The sequence below is a fragment of the Chelonia mydas genome, chromosome 6, assembly GCF_015237465.2.
Source record: "Chelonia mydas isolate rCheMyd1 chromosome 6, rCheMyd1.pri.v2, whole genome shotgun sequence".
Taxonomy (NCBI): domain Eukaryota; kingdom Metazoa; phylum Chordata; order Testudines; family Cheloniidae; genus Chelonia; species Chelonia mydas.
In genome coordinates, this window is record NC_051246.2 from 41262983 (window position 1) to 41279043 (window position 16061).

General features: G+C 43.7%; 1 protein-coding gene across 1 annotated transcript in view; it reads right to left on the minus strand.

The window, feature by feature from the left end:
* SPON1 (spondin 1) overlaps window positions 1–11620 on the minus strand; it is a 315776-nt gene extending 304156 nt beyond the window's left edge. The window contains exons 1-2 of the mRNA XM_037899871.2: window positions 10992–11620; window positions 608–714 (exon numbers count right to left, since the gene is read on the minus strand). Coding sequence (XP_037755799.1) covers window positions 608–714; window positions 10992–11217 — 333 coding nt within the window. The 5' untranslated portion in view covers window positions 11218–11620. The remainder of the gene's footprint in view (window positions 1–607; window positions 715–10991) is intronic.
* Between the last annotated feature and the right edge of the window lie 4441 nt (window positions 11621–16061).

The following is a 16061-nucleotide window of genomic DNA, read 5'->3' on the forward strand; positions in this document are numbered from 1 at the left end:
AACTATTCTCTGATAACACCCAAAGGGCAGATTGTGATATTTTTAATCATGTTAAGTAGCACTTTTCCCCATTGACTTAATTGGGACTATTCACAGAGCAAGTTACTATTCAATATATCTTTATCACACTCTAACATGTAGCTAGTAAGATGGTTACAACCAAAGAAATGACCAGGACACATTAGCTGTATTTGAAAGAGACATATTGTAGGACAAAAACATGTAGGAAAAGAAATATAAAAGGTGAAATATATGGATTAAACCACCACCGTATTTGAATAGCAGGATATCCAGCCCAAACTCTGATCTATTATGCCCTGATTCAGCAAAGCACTTAGCCACAAGCTTAACTTTAAGCATGTGTTGAAGTTCCATTGAAGTCAAGGTTTAAGTGCCTTGCAGATCTCCTGAAGAGCATGGGCAGAATACAAAGTAAATTATGCTGCCCTTGCATGATCCCGACCTTGCATCATGCCAGCAGCCACAGAAATGTTCATGCTTATACAACATCTCGCATTCTTTAATGTTAATAATGGCTCCTCTTTGAACCAACCACACAGTGGGGTGGAACACAGAAGCCATAGGTCGGCAAGGAAGTGTCTCTCACCTGAAAGGTTCCTGCATGATCTTCTTCTTTGTCTCCCTCTTTGCCCTCCTTCAGAGCAATCAGTGTGAATCCACGGAAGTAGGCTGGAGTGGCAGCAGAAAGTGTTACTGAAGCAAAAAAGAAAAAAAAAATGATTGTGAAAACAACAACCTATGTATCAGTTTATTCTACAGCTTGGTCTAAAGATCTGTGTTAATTTGGTGCTAATGAAAGCTAAAGATTAACAGAGTATATCCAGGCAGAGTGCAGGAAGGTTCAGTCCAAGTTTCCATACGCAATTCTGCCAATGCATCTCAGTCTTAATATGAAACATTGCTGTTATTTACAACCCAGGGATTTCCTTAAAAATAGACGGTCAATATGCTAAATTCTTGAGGGAATTTTTCTGCAAAGACATCTCTACTGGGGCCTTTCCTCCCTATCTCAGGCTCTTTGCTCAGCAGAGGTGTGACCCCGACATATACCATGTTTCCTTAATTTTAAATGCAAAATAAGAAATATTTTAGCCAAATCTCTGAGTCCAACTGAGCTACAAATGCCTTATCCACCAGTTGAGGTGAACTGTTTTCTATTGCCCTCATCTGGGGGCTGGACAGGCCACAAGCATCATTTACCACTAGAATTGACCCTTGGAGACAGTTCTGCCGGCTATGGATTAACAGAGCACAGTGGCCTTTAGTAAAAAACAAACCTCAAAAGCACCCTTACCAATGCCCTAGCCTGCCCAGGAATGCCCCAAGCCTCAGGTGTCTGTGGAGGTGATTATGCGCTTCCGAGCTGGCTTCTCTTATTTCACAGTCCCTGGAGACTTCCCCTATATTGGGGGATTCCCCAACTCTCCTGTTAGTCCAGCTTTCTATTGTATTATCTCCCATTTTACCTAGGTTCTTATGCTGTCCTCTTCACCCTTGTATCAGACTACCTTCCAGAGTGCCTTATACAAAGTGACCAACATTTCCATGTCCTTTATGCCCCCAGACCAGTGCAAAGGGAACAGATTTGTGGCTCAATAACTCTAAAATTCCTTTCTAACTTTCTCCAAACTTCCCAGAAAAATTCTACCCTGAGATGAGACATGGCCATGTGAAATTTCAGGGAGATTGGTTTCTTTTAGGGGAAAAAATTCGTGTTTGAAAATTGGGCTTACACTGTGAGAGTACCTTCAACTTCAACTATGAAGCAGATACTGTCATTTCATAATCTACCTTCACACCCTCAAACTCTGGTTGGCACCATAAAGACTGAGAAAAATCCCTGATTCCTTGTGAACAATTCCCATCATCAATGCCACTACACAGGAGAAAATCCATGGTAGAGTCCCTTTGACGCAGATAGGCCACTGGTTGTTGAAACGAACGTCTGAGAGTGATAGGTAAAATTTAAAGGGTTTGTATATTAGAATTTGTTCAATGTCCAAAAGTGTAGCTGCTTATCTGGAACATAGGTGTTTCTCCTTGATCTGGAAATTAATCTAGAACAGTTGTTTTCAACCTATTTACCATTGTGGGCCACATATGGAACTCTCTATGCATTAAGTGGGCTGCATCCATATAATATATACTACCTGTATAGCCCTGAGGATGTCACATGAACTGAGAACCACTAGTCTAGAAATATCACAAGGACAGAATTTATCAGCTGATTACCAGCACTATCTAGTATAGTTAGATCGGAAAAAAGAAAAGAATAGGCTTTCTGGCAGGATTTCTACCTATCACCTTCTGGTAAGTCATGAGGAGAGGAGGATTAGACAGAAGAAGAAAAAAAAACACCAAAAAATTAAGTTAAATGAGCTAGTCTGATTTCTGGAAAGAGCTGGTCAATTAGAGCAGTGGATCTCAACTTGGGTGTATGTCAGCTCATTCAGATATTTGCCTAGTTTTACAACAGGCTACATGAAAAGCACTAGCAAAGTCAGTACAAACTAAATTTTATACAGACAATGATTTGTTTGTAGTGTTCTATATACTGTATCAGTGTTTCTCAACCTGGAGATCGCAATTTATTTTATAGTTATATAGTAAAAATGAGAAATTAAGGAGTTTTTCACACTTTTGTATTTTTATGTCTGAGTTTGTAAGCTAGTAGTTTTTAAGTGAGGTGAATCTTGAAGTATGCAAGACAAATCAAAGATCTGAAAGGGGTACAATAGTCTGAAAAGATTGAGAACCACTGAAACAGAGGAACTAATTTGAAAATACCTTTGTGAATATAAGTGAAGCATTTGGTTCACTATGATCTAGGAGTTTGTTTGTTTTTTCCAGAGAAGAGCAGAATATTGATCAACAAGTTAGATATTCCTGAAAATCTCATGACTTTTAGCATAGTTTTGTATTCATTCAATGGAACTTAATTATCAGACTGCAAGCTCTTTGGGGCAGGGACTGTATTTTCATTACATGCATGTAAAGTGCCTAGCACAATGTGGTCTCAATATCTGACTGGGCCTTCAGGCACTATGACAATAATAATAAATAATAATCATAATTGTTATTCTCTTGTCAGTGCAGAAGGCCAATGTGGGTGGGGAGTTGACAGACTTTTGCAGCTCTAAATGATAAATTTAAATGAAACTCTAGGACCAGATTCTCAGCTGGAGTAAACAGATGCAGCACCACTGAATTCACTCTTGCTGAGGAACTGATAGAGTCTAATTCCCACAAAAATCATTGATATATAGCAAACTTTCCCATGGATTAGTCACAATTCAAGAGAAAAACATGAATATATCTTAAATACATAGTTTTTCAGCAACATCTAAGTGACCGTGAATTTGAGTAGAAAAATCCAATTGTGGGCTGACCTTGGGCATAGGTAATATATACAAAATCCATTTATATCCTTGAAAAAGAACGTTTGCCACATTTAAAGCCCTATTCTGCAATTTTTTTACTTACATATAGCTATTGTCTATTATCCCGGGGATCTCACACACAACTTTTATTTCTCTTCAGATATTGGAAATGAGAATTTGAGTATGGGGTGAGATTTGAGTGACAAGGGTTATGACATAAAGTGTGAGTGTAAATTACTACTTGTGGAATGACTGTGTCTATCTTTTCAAGGTGATTCGCTACAGATGCTGGCTTTACACTGTAACACTTATGCCAACCAACCTATTCCATATAAAGACCATTCATAACATAAGCTCATAACTGGTTACATTAGAGAGAAAGAGATTTCTCACAAAACAGAGAAGATGAAATCAAGACCAAGCTGATTGGTGATTCTTTGTTTCTGATTGGTGATACTTTTTAGTTACATTAATCCTCCTAATAAAGCCCATTTGCTATTTCTGTCTCAGATTTTTCAGGCACCAAAAAGGAAGGAACAGCGAAGGTTGTTGTGGAAACGGTTTTGCCTCCCAAGGAATAAGAAGGAATAATAATAAGAATAAGAATACTAGAATGCACATAATGGCTATGGCCTCGATTCAAGCAAGGTGTCAAATCTATCCCCATTCAAGACAGCACTTAAATACGTATTGAAGTGTTGTTCTGAATAGGGATGCTTTCCTGAATCACTACCTATACGTTTTACAGTTGCATTTATTGCATAAACAAGCATGATATAGTTAACATTCAGAGCAACAATAAAGCATCTATTACATTTTAGATTCTATATAAATAAGAAGAATCAATTAGCATTTCTTTTTGATTTTTCTCCCCTCTGTGAAATTAGGACTTGTCACAGTTTTCAGGCTGCAGATGGGAGCCTCCTACTGTATGGACACTGAACAATCCTTCAGGTGCCCCCATTTGCCTACATAAGAGATCCTGTGATACAAACTGAGTTACAAAGTCCACTTGTGCTTGGATGGGATGGGGCTCTTGACTCCCTTTTTGTATGTCCTCAGATTCCATAACCCAAGGGGCAGATGGTAACGGTATCAACCACCTAATCAGCTTGCCTTGGGACCTACCTGAGCTGGTATACCAGTGTAGTTTCCTTGTCAACATGGGTTGGGGGAGGGCACTTATAAATGACCTTTGTGAGAGCAATTCTCCTGAAGGCTTCCCAGGAATTTCCTTTGGGAGCTGTAGAGCTACCATCTGCTCTCTCCCAGAGCTGCTCAGCAACTGCTGGAAAATTCCTGCTTTTAGGTCCTTATTCTACCTTTGATATGATTGACTGGGCCCAAGGGGTGGGGCCAGCATTGACCATGGCAGCTGTTTAACCCCTTCATCATCGGTGTGGAGTTTATACCAGGAGTTCTCAACCTTTTTCTTTCTGAGGCCCCCCGCGACATGCTAGAAAACCTCCAGGGTCCAGCGGGGGGAGGGGAGGACTCAGGGCTCCGGGCCAGGGGAACCCTTGGGCAGAGGTGTAGTTTGACTTTCAGGGGCGGGGGGAAGGGGCAAGGACTGGTGGGGCTCTGGCCAGCTCTGCACAGCGGGGTCCAGAGAGGCAGTGCCACCTCCACCCCGACTCACCTCAGCAGGCCACTGACCGGTCTGGGGCTGTGCGCCAGTGACTACTCCCTGAGGACTACGCTGGGCATAGAGCCGCCTGGGCAGGTCTGACCTGCTGCATGAGCAGTCAAAGGGGGCTGGGAGCTGAGGAGCAGCCACAACCCCAGGCAACAGCAGCAGATGGGGGAATGCCATGACTGCCCACTCCATGGCACCACCGGCCACAGGAGGAGCTGCCCCACGCTGCCTGGCTCCAGCTTCCCGCCTAGGACCTGGCCAGAGGGCAGGATCTGAGAGGGGTTGGGGAAGAGAAGGAGGAGGAGTTAGGGGAGCTGTCCCCAGGACTCCCCCACTGTGGTTAAGGCAGTGCAGTTGGGGGGGGAACCCTTGTTCCCCCTTAACACTGCCCATGGGCTCAAGGTTTCTGCCCGTGTTGGACTTTCAGGCCCCTCCCCTGGCTTCAGCGGGGGTGGGGGAGGGAGTTCGGGGTTTCAGCCCCACACCGTTCCCAGCTGCAAACAGGGGGAGCTTGGGGCTTCAGCCCCACACTGCTCCCCACTTCAGGCCCACTCAGGGCACCAGGTAACAGTGGCAGGGCTCCAAAACCCCCGGTTGAGAACTACTAGTTTAAACAACCTGTCAAACCCCTGTCAATAGGGCTACTAAAGCCTACTAAAAGCCTACAAAGCCTACTAATGTCAATATAAAGGCTTTGCATCAGTCCCTAAAGATGTGTTTTGCCATTGACATGAATGAGGCCAGGATGTCACCCTTAGTGTTCCTGAAAGATGCTGGGTAGCTGTGATGATTGAATATATGTGTCTGCATTGTAGATACGGTGCAAACTTCCATCTACTTATCAGTGTCACCAAATTCTAACCCAGGGGTCCAGATGGAAAGTAGTTCAGCCTTTATGGACCTCTCATCCTTGGTTGGTCTCCCTCCCTCAGTCGGTTGAGATTGGCAATGTGTGCCATTTGTGGTGGCTCACTGCTGAGGACACCAAGGCACTGAAAAAATGAACTAAGATCTCTACATTAATTTCATACAGGACACTGTGTTGCCAAAAATTACAGTATTTGGTGCTTTTCTTAAAGCCCTAGCTCCTGGAGGCATGGATTACTTGAGAAAGTACATAAAATGAGTCCAAAATTTATTACTGTTTAAAAATGTCATGATTTTTAAGCTACTCATGATATATTGAGGCCTGAGTCATGATTTTTGAATGCTTGAAGTTGGTAATACTGCTTCATAGCTTTTTGGAAACTACTGAGTTGGGCTACATTGAACACAGATGTATGAGTGGAAGTATTTCTAACCTATTATTAATTCCCTGAACCTATCCACTCTGCTAAGATAACACTGCTTTACAAGTTTTGATTTGAAGAATTGTTAAATAAAAAGGCTTGTTATGGTAACTTGCATGCACATTGCATCATTATTGGTCCTACGATATTTTTTTCTTTATATAACTGTATGACTGCGATTCTGTGTCAGAGCTCAGTCTCATTTCATACAAGAGGTGTGTGTGTGGGGGTGTCATTACCTGATAGGGACTCAAGAGATAATGGTCCTTTCTTCAGCTAAATTATAACACAGGTTCTATGTATATTATTTTGTAGGTCACTTGGGGTGATGGTTGATTTACATGTAGATCAAATTGTTTATTGAAAATAACAGACCAAAGTAAAGACTATGTAACTCTAAGGGTGATATTAAACCTAAGCAAAATGATTTTGTATATTTTACTTTCCTGGGGGAGATTAAATGGCAGAGACTCATTTTGCTCATTTCCATACCTCTTGGACAAATCCTAACCCCTTTACACTCTCTCTCTCTCTCTCCATTCCTCCACCCCGTGCTAAAAGTGATGCAATCAGAATTGCATGGTAGGATTCTAAATACACTTGGCTTTAGGCAAAGAAGCCACATTGTGTAACTTCTCATTTAAATTAAGCAAAAACCTCTGTTGTATTTTGCATAAGTGAAGACAGAATAAGCCCCTTTAGTTTCAAGAGGTGCTTTCCACCCTAATTACAATGCCTATTAAACTCGAGGTAGATATGTCAGAAGCACCCAGATCGGTGCAGAACGGAAGTTGTTAATAAATTCCAAAAAAGTGCATCTTCGTGTGGGGCGTGGGGGGGGTGGGGGGGGAGAGAGAGAGAGAGACTGAGATTCAAGACTACTCAAGAGGGAAGCGCTTGGAAAACCAATGCAAATGGAGCACACAATGTTTATCTGAGTGGGTCCTTGAACACTGTTTATTCTTCAGGGAAGGTGAGCAGACCTGCAAATGAAAATTCCATTAGCAACAGAAACAGCATCCAAATGGAAGGAGCATTTAAAGGGATTATAATAGTCTCTTCCTTGTTTCCTTCAATAGCATAACAATTCCAGGAGGGAACAATTTGCATTTTGTACGCTCATGTGAAACATCCATCTTACAGACTTTTTTTTAGATTTTTTTTTAAGTACATATTTATGGGAACAGAACCTACTCTGTCTTGTCATGTAAAATAACGTTATGGAGTTTTCTAACTGAGCTAAAGTCTCTCCAGGATTAATAAAGCAACCGGGCTGGGACTGATTACTGTCAGTTACTGCTTCTGTGACTTTATTACCCAGAATAATTTTTAAGGTTTGCGACCCTGTTTGATTGCTTACAAGGCCCAATCATACTCTCTTTGAGAGCAATGGCAATTGTGCCCTTGACTTCAGTAGGAGCTACAGCAGACCTGTTATGGCCTGGATTTTCTATCAGACACAATAGGTCTATGCATATGGGCCTAAACCAAGGGTAGTCAATTATTCTTTGTAAAGGTCCAAATTTCTTGGTCAAGGTATATAGTGAAGGTCCAGAGCCCAGAGAAACATTTTTCACACCACAATGACCAAAAAAAAAAAAAAAAAAAAAATTACAGTCTGTTCAAAAGTGTGTGGCGGTCTGGATTTGGCCTGTAGTGCACCTGTTGACTACCCCAGCCTAAACTCCAGGGCCATGCAGTAATGTGAACAATGTTGTCACATGATCCTGGGAGTCAGAGGAGCAGATTATGTACCACTGGGGGAGGCAAAGGGAATGCCCTGCCATCTGACTGCTACAGCACTAGAGCCTCCAAATAAGTATATTGGGAGACCCGGTCAGCCAAACAAACTCAGCTGGGGGAAAGTCAATGAGCCCTTGGCCATGGCTGCTTTCTTGGCAGCCAGGGAAAGGAAGAGAGGAGGAGAAGCGAGACTCTCCAGCCACCATTGCTGCCTCTCCTCTGGGCAGCTGAGGGAGAAGGGCCACATTTACTGCTGCTGATGCCTCTTCTTTGGGAGGCAGAGCCATCCAGATGTTGACCTCAGGTTTTTTATGTGGCCCTCGGAGGAGGGAGTAACCCCATGACCACAGCCCTCAACTGCTCCAGTCACGATAAGCATGATTCCTAAGGCCACCCTTGGATCACAGGACCCTATGATGAGGTGCTCCCCTCTGGCTCCAGACCTATGAGCTACCACCATCCCAACATCTCCCTGAGGAGGGTTTCCTGTGAGGGGACCCCAGCTGTCCAGCAGAGGGCCCACTGGCCCCTACCACTGCCACTTAGAACACTCTACAGGGGGGGCAAGTAAGACTTCTCCACCTAGAGAGCCCTCTTGGCGCCTCCTTCTAGACAAATGGATCCTATCTCTCCCCCCCTCCCCCAAAGACAAGCAGCAGCAGTAGGCTAGAGAACAGGAAGGCTCTAGGCCTTCTGAAAGGTGAATGACAGCTGTGATCTGGGGTCCTCTGCTCCCTGCTACACTGGAACAGCAGCAGTGGTTCCCACTACTACAGCTTCAGACTCATGTGAGTGGCCCCCTCCATCAAAAACCCAGAGGCATGGATCTGAAAGGATCAGGGTTATTGGAGCCCCTAGGGGGCATGCCTAGTGCCCCAGGCCACCTTAAATCAGCCCTGGGCCCATGGTAACAGCCTTTGATTAAGTTTGGCTCTGCCTCAGCTCTGGTTCCCAGAGTCTTCTACAACATTGTTTCTTGTTCTCTGGTAATTTACAAAACCAGCTTGTCCTTAATGTCCCGGCTTTTCTCATCACACACAGTTTCTTCACTTTGTATAACACAGAAGGATATTTCTAATTTCCCAGTGGAGTCTCCTTTGAAAATGAACTCAGTAGCCCTGTGTTAAAATGTTGCATGATGTCACCACATTGTATATGAAACAAGTTACATTAACTCTTGCTGGAGCTGATAAGTATACTTACAGAAACATTCAGCTATCTTCCACCCACACGCTAGTAAAGCATTCTTGAAAGACCGTTTGCTACAGTTTAGGTGTCATCTGAATAATTTAATCTTAAATGTCATAAGCATGTATGCTTAGTTGAACCTTTAATGTCACAGTATAACTTGCTAGGGACAAGAACCTGAGAGCTAATAATGAAAACGTAATGTAAAAACATTAAACTGATTATTTTGTTAATTAAGCTCTGTGTAATAAGAGTTAATATACCCATCAAATGTGTTTCAGAAATCTATTTCCCCCATCTTAAAATAAAATAAAATCTTCTCAGCAGAGGAAACAAACACCTAATAACATTTTCACTGGAAATAATTTACAAAACTTTATAAGAATATTTATGTGTAATTCACTGCCAAAGAATCCGAGGTTTCTCTGTAGTGCAACCAGAACAGATACTAAGCTGACATGCAATATAAAGTCTTGCAAACTCAAGCTAGTAAGTCAAATGTCTGTTAACCTGTTTGTGGGAAATGTGTGTTTCTTCAAACTGTTACAAATTGCTTACCATGCTTTAATTTCTCTATCTGAAGAAAGATCACACAAAGTAATATGCTCACAAGTAGTGATGCTCACAAACAGGTTAATCACTGTTGTAGATGTTCCCCTCTAAGAATTTAAGTCTAATGATTATATTTATGAGACCATGCACACGATTTTTCTTCAACTTGAACTCAGATTGCTGTGTTCATCCAGTGGGAGAGCCTCGCTCTTAATACCGAATCTAACTAACGGGGGAAGGATGGAGAGCCACCACTTGGAAGCAGCTCTGAACAAATTATTTGCTCTCCCCAAACGAGGGTTTCACTGATGCACTACTTATCAGTCTGTCATGAGAGATCAGATGTCTAACTGCACAGTCAGTTTTCTTTTCAAAGTGGTATTTTCAATACGACATCAGCACTGTATATTACGGCTGTTTATTTCCAAATAAATATTATCAGGCAGAAAAAGTGACTTGAAACTGCCTTCACCTGTTAATTATATAAAAATGCTGAGATGTGTTTCAGAAGTTCATTTCCAGCACTATCTGTGCAGTGTTCAGCACAGAATGCATCCCTAGGACTCTTATCTCCAGTGGTCATTAGCACCATTTCTCTCTCACTCTCTCTTTCCTGCTTGAACCATCTGTTCACATCCCCAGCAAAAACGCGCGGGGGCAGAGGGAGATAAACGGTAAGGGGGAAAATTGGGAAGTTAGCAGCCTCCTGCATCAGTTTGCCCTTATGCTAACTCATTAAATTAAGACTCATATTGGAGGGCAAGAACAATTAGCTCCGAGTTTATGAGCCTTTCCACTGCGTGCTAAATCTTGTACTATTTGCTGTGCTCCATTGCTGGGGGTGGGGGGAATCAGAGGAACAGAGAGGGAGTCTCTATTGCACCAGAGAACAAGCGGACTCCAGACTCTTGCTGCCACTCAAAGCTGCTAGAACACACCAAAGAAGCAGGAAATCCCCCTTAGTGCCGAATGAAATATTTGGGGTGAAGTGTTACTCTGAAATACAACTCACACTCACTTGCTGCGAAAGCATCCCCTCTGCAAGCGGTGTGCGGAAGTACCCCACACTGTCTCGATTACACACACACACACACGTCTTTTAGTTTCAGTGACGCTTGTTCCGCTCATCATCATCATCAAATTATTATTATATTGGGTAATTACAGAACTGCAAAGACTTACCCCTGTAATTGTTTCCAGGCTTGTAAAATTCAGGATCGCCTTCCACTCTCAGGCTAAATTCATTATATCCCTCTCTTCTGGTGCCTTGGGCTCGCAGAATCCGGCTGCAATATCCCTCTGATTTCGTGGCTTTCTCTAAGGTTTCATCAGAGAAACCCAGCGCCACTAAGGGAAAAGTCAAAGCCAGAAAGTGCAAAGCGAAGGGTTGTAAATGAAGTCCCATCATTGGTGCTCCCAACAACTTTTGGTGGTGCTGCTGCGGATCACAACATGAACAGGTTGGAAAGGATGGCTAGGAAATACCCCCCTGGTCTCTCTGGAGAAAACCAGCAAGCAAGCAAGCCTCTGACAAAACCGCAGCCTCTGTCAGTTTTACCCTGCGAGTTCTCCCCAGCCTGGGGAGAAAGAGAGAGAGGCTGAGAGCTGCGAGATCCGAGGGAGAGGGAGGGAGGGAAGGAGGGAGGGAGAGGGAGCGAGCAACGAGCTCTGATCTTGCCCAGATCCCGAAGTGAAGTGCTGTTTTGTTTCAGAGCTTGTGATTAGCAGCTCGGCAATGTTTACTTAGCAGAGCTGCATTCACAGGGTTTGGTGAAATAGCAGAGCACGGGGGACACTGCTGTCTCCAAGACATCCAAAGGGGGGTGGGGGAGCTTCAACTGGATGCACTGAGCTAACAGACTCAAAATTAATCACCCACATTCCTGCCAAAGTCTATAGTTACTGTAGGGATAAAAAGGCTCAAAGAATTTCCTGATTCCCCCCAACACTACCTTTCTTCAAACCACCAGACATTGCAAACATTTATCGAGTTCAGCGCAGATGGCTCCAATAGCCACACTCTCCCTGAAGCCTTGAAAAGCAAAGGGGGGCTGGGCTGCATGCCTTAAGTGCAAACTTTATCAGGATCGTGTATGTGAGCGATATGGGGAGATGGATATGCCAGAAGCAGCTGATGCATTTCCACACCAAATCCTCATCCTGCAACACATGCACTCACTTGCAAATTCTGACTTCAGTTTCCATTCTGTGCATAGAGGGGCTCTTAAATAGATGGACTATCCACACAAGAGCCCCCACACAGGGATGTTTCAGGATTTACTGAAGGCTCAAATTAGCTTTATAGTAGTGGTGTGGTAGGTCAAAGAGGGTCATACCAAGATCTGGGTCCACTGTGCCAAGTAGTGCACACACCCACAGGAAGGGACAGTCCATGCCCAAGAACAGTATACAGTCTGAATAAAGGTTTTGCACATGCGGAACGGAGGCACAGAGAGGTATAGTGTACACAGGCACATTTTACACATGAGAAAGTAAGGTACAGGTGACTTACCCAAGGTCACACTACAAGTCTGTGGCAGAGGTGGGAAGTGAACTCCTTCTCCTGAGTCATGGGCCAGTGCCTCAACTACATGACTGTCCCGCCTCAGGAAAAGGAAAAACAAAAACACCAGAGTCATGTTATGTGTCTGAATCCCTCTCATGCCACCATACGTTGCATAAGGCACAAACAAGGCTCTGCCATCCCTCTTTCTCCTGGGCCATTTTCTTTGGCATGCACTAAACGAGCAAGGTTATAGAAGGCTCAGCCTTGTCTAAAGACAACTTCCAGTGGGGCCAAGGATCCATAATATTGACTTTCCAATATATCAAGGTTGGTGTGGTTGGCACCAGATCTCAGATAGTTCCCAGTGAATGAAACAACAAAGGGATGTCCTGTAAAGAGCATTTCTTGATTGCTGTCTCTTACTTCTTCTCTCCCCACTGCAAACACATACTCTCCTTGCGGGATCCTTTGTTTACCTCAAAATGTGGGGAAGCTCTTCATCCAATTTCAGTTCACAATAGTGTTTAAAAGGGGATTCCTTTTTGGGGGTTGACCCCAGATAACTAGTCTGCATAGAATACAGGACAGCTACTTCAGTAACCCTGTTGGGACATCAGCCTAGCAGATTCAAGCTGGAAGTAGGAACCCAGGAAAAGTAAAGCCTCAGCTGGAGAGTGTGTGTCCAGTTCTGGGCACCACACTTGGGGAAAGATGTGGACAAATTGGAGAAAGTCCAGAGGAGAACAACAAAAATGATTAAAGGTCTAGAAATCATGACCTTCAAGGAAAGATTGAAATAAGTGGGGTTAGTCTGGAAAAGAGAAGACTGAGGGGGGACATAACAGTTGTCAAATATGTAAATGGTTGTTATAAAGAGGAGGGTGATAAACTGTTCTCCTTAAATTGTCCATTGATAGGACGGAACAAGAAGTAATGGATTTTAACTGCAGCAAGAGAGATTTAGGTTTGATATTAGGCAATACTTCCTAACCGTAAGGATAGTTAAGCACTGGAACAAATTACCTACAAAGGTTGTGGAATCTCTGTTGTTGGAGGTGTTTAAGAACAAGTTCGATGAACACCTGTCAGGGATGGCCTCTAGATAATACTTAGTCCTGCCTCAGTAGAGGGGACAGGACTAGGTGACCTATCGAGGGCCCTTCCAGTCCTACATGCCTATGATTAGATGCCCAAATCCCACTGCATTCCAGAAATTAGGGAAAGGGCTCATAAAGAGCTACAAGAATCATTTAAAATCTGGAAATGCTGCCTTGCAGTGAGAGACTATTTGATTTATTCAAGAAGGTTCAGAGTTGATCATGCTCTACACGGGGATCTAATAGAAAAAGGCATAAGAGGATCCAGCAGTTGCAAGCTCCCTAATAGACAAATACAGACTAGAAATAAGAAGCAAATGTTTTAAAGTAAAATGATTACAACTTACATAGGAGTGTAGTAGTCTCCATCTCTTGCAGATTTTAAATAAATAAAAGCCTTTCTAAAAGATATGCTATAGCTCAAACAGAAGTTATTGTCTTCATGCACAGCTTACTGGGTGAGGTTCTTTGGCCTGTGTTATGCAGGGGGTCAGGCTAGATGATCATAATGGTCCCTTTCGGCCTTAATATCTGTGAAACCCCAGCCTCAGTGCATAGGCCATTGGATAGTTGTAAGTTATAAATACACAATCTACCTCTCTTGATTTAAATGCATTAATAGAAATTTAGTGTTTAGAGTTACATTTTTCCTGTGTGTTTTTTTTTTAATGTCCTACTTACAGGACCAAGTGTCTAAGCCTCACAAATGTACATGAGGCCCCAGCAGTGCTCATTAGCTACACAAGCAGGCAGCCAGCAGCTGAGGTGGTTCACCTTGCAGCTCTAGAGGGGAAGCCACATGGATGCTCTGGTTTGGACAACACCACATGCTGTGAAAACAGTTAATGCCTCTCTGACATCCATTCTTAACTCATTTTTATCCACCTCACGTTTTAATAGCTCACTTCCGTGAAAAGTGATCTCTGTCCAGAACGGCTGTTAGTTAGGTGATCAGGATAAAAAGGGACCTGGCCCACAGCTTTATACGAGTTTGGTCCAAGATGTGCCAGAAGCAAATCTAGTGGGAAGTCCTACCAGGACCAACTGGGCCAAAAATGCAGCTGTCTACGTATTCACAGCCTAAGCACTTCCAAGATTGAGAGAGTTCAGTGATCAATCACTCTAATATTAACCATTCCTCCCTTAACTTATTCAGGGATGATGGAGTGCACCTGGTGAGGTAGCAAATTTATGTTTTCCAAACTTAATGGACTGTTGGGTCAGTTTCTTAATAACTGGCAGAAGGAAGGGGTGTGTGAGTGTCAGAGAGATTAATCACAGGTGGGTCCCCCCCCGTGTGGTAAGTGTCCTTTGTGGACCTGTTTAGTAGCAGATGCCAGTTTCTGGATCCCCAACCCAAGATCAGAGTTGGGAGTCCTTTGGCTGGGATTTGCTGTTGAGGGCCGGCTGAGAATGTAGGCTCATCAGGGTCCGCATATGGACCCTCATCCTTTGCATCCAGAAAGATTTGTTAGATTCTAAGTACATTTGTGCAGCGTGTTTTATGATATTGTTTACAGTGACTAGCACAGTGGGACCATGGCGTATGACGAGGGACCGGCTGTGATACAGCAAATATAAATAATAATAAATAGACCTCTGAGAATAATGGATTTTTGGTTTGCTGGCTGAAACAAAAAATTGAAAAACAAACTGTTTGGGGTAGAAAAAAGTGTGTCATTTGACCCGAATAAAAATGTTTCATCTAGAAAATGTCCAAACAAAATGTTTCAATATTTTTGGAATGTTGGATTTTCTTTCCTCTCCAACCAAGAAAATTTGGTGAATTCGCATGAATTCACACAATGTTTTGGACAACCCATATCTCTGTTTTTTAGTGAAAAAAGTTTTGTCTGAAAAATTTGATTTAGCTCTCACAGGTGGCTAGGTGGATTCTGGCAGTTTGGCAAATGCCTTAAGTTGGGTTGGGTTGGATTGGAAGTAGCAGGAGCTGGGTAGTCTCCATTCATAAATTTCTGGGGCATTGGCAGCCAAAGCTTTTGGAATTGCATTGAACCACTTACCACAAGTTCAGTTGTGGGGGAGTTTCCTACCCCCAATGTTTGTGTTTGTTTATCCAGTGTTGTAGCCATGTCAGAAGAAAAGCTCTGTACAAGTTCAAAAGCTTGTTTCTCTCACAATAGAAGTTGTTCCAATAAAGTATGACTTCACCCACCTGGCCTCTCATGTTTGTTTAGACCAGGGATGGGCAAACTTCGGCCCATGGGCCACATCCGGCCCATCAGACCATTTAACGTGGACCTCAGCTCCAGCCAAGGTTGAAGGTTTGCCCAACTCCGGTGCTCCAGTTGGGGAGCGGGGGTTTACCAGGAAGCAGGCAGCATGACCCCCCTCCAGCTCCTAAATAGTACACGGAGGCTTGGCCAGGTGGCTCTGCGCACTGACCCATCTGCAGGCACTGCCCCCGCAGCTCCCATTGACTGGGTACCACAGCCAATGGGAGCTGCAAGGGTGGCACCTGAAGTCAGGGCAGCATGCAGACCCGCCTGGCCGCACCTCAGAGCCATAGGGGAACATATTCCAGGAGCTGCTTGTGCTAAGCACTGCCTGGAGCCTGCACCCCTGATGTCCCCCCGCTGCACCCCAACCTCCTGCCACAGCCCTGATCCCCCTCCCACCCTCCGAACC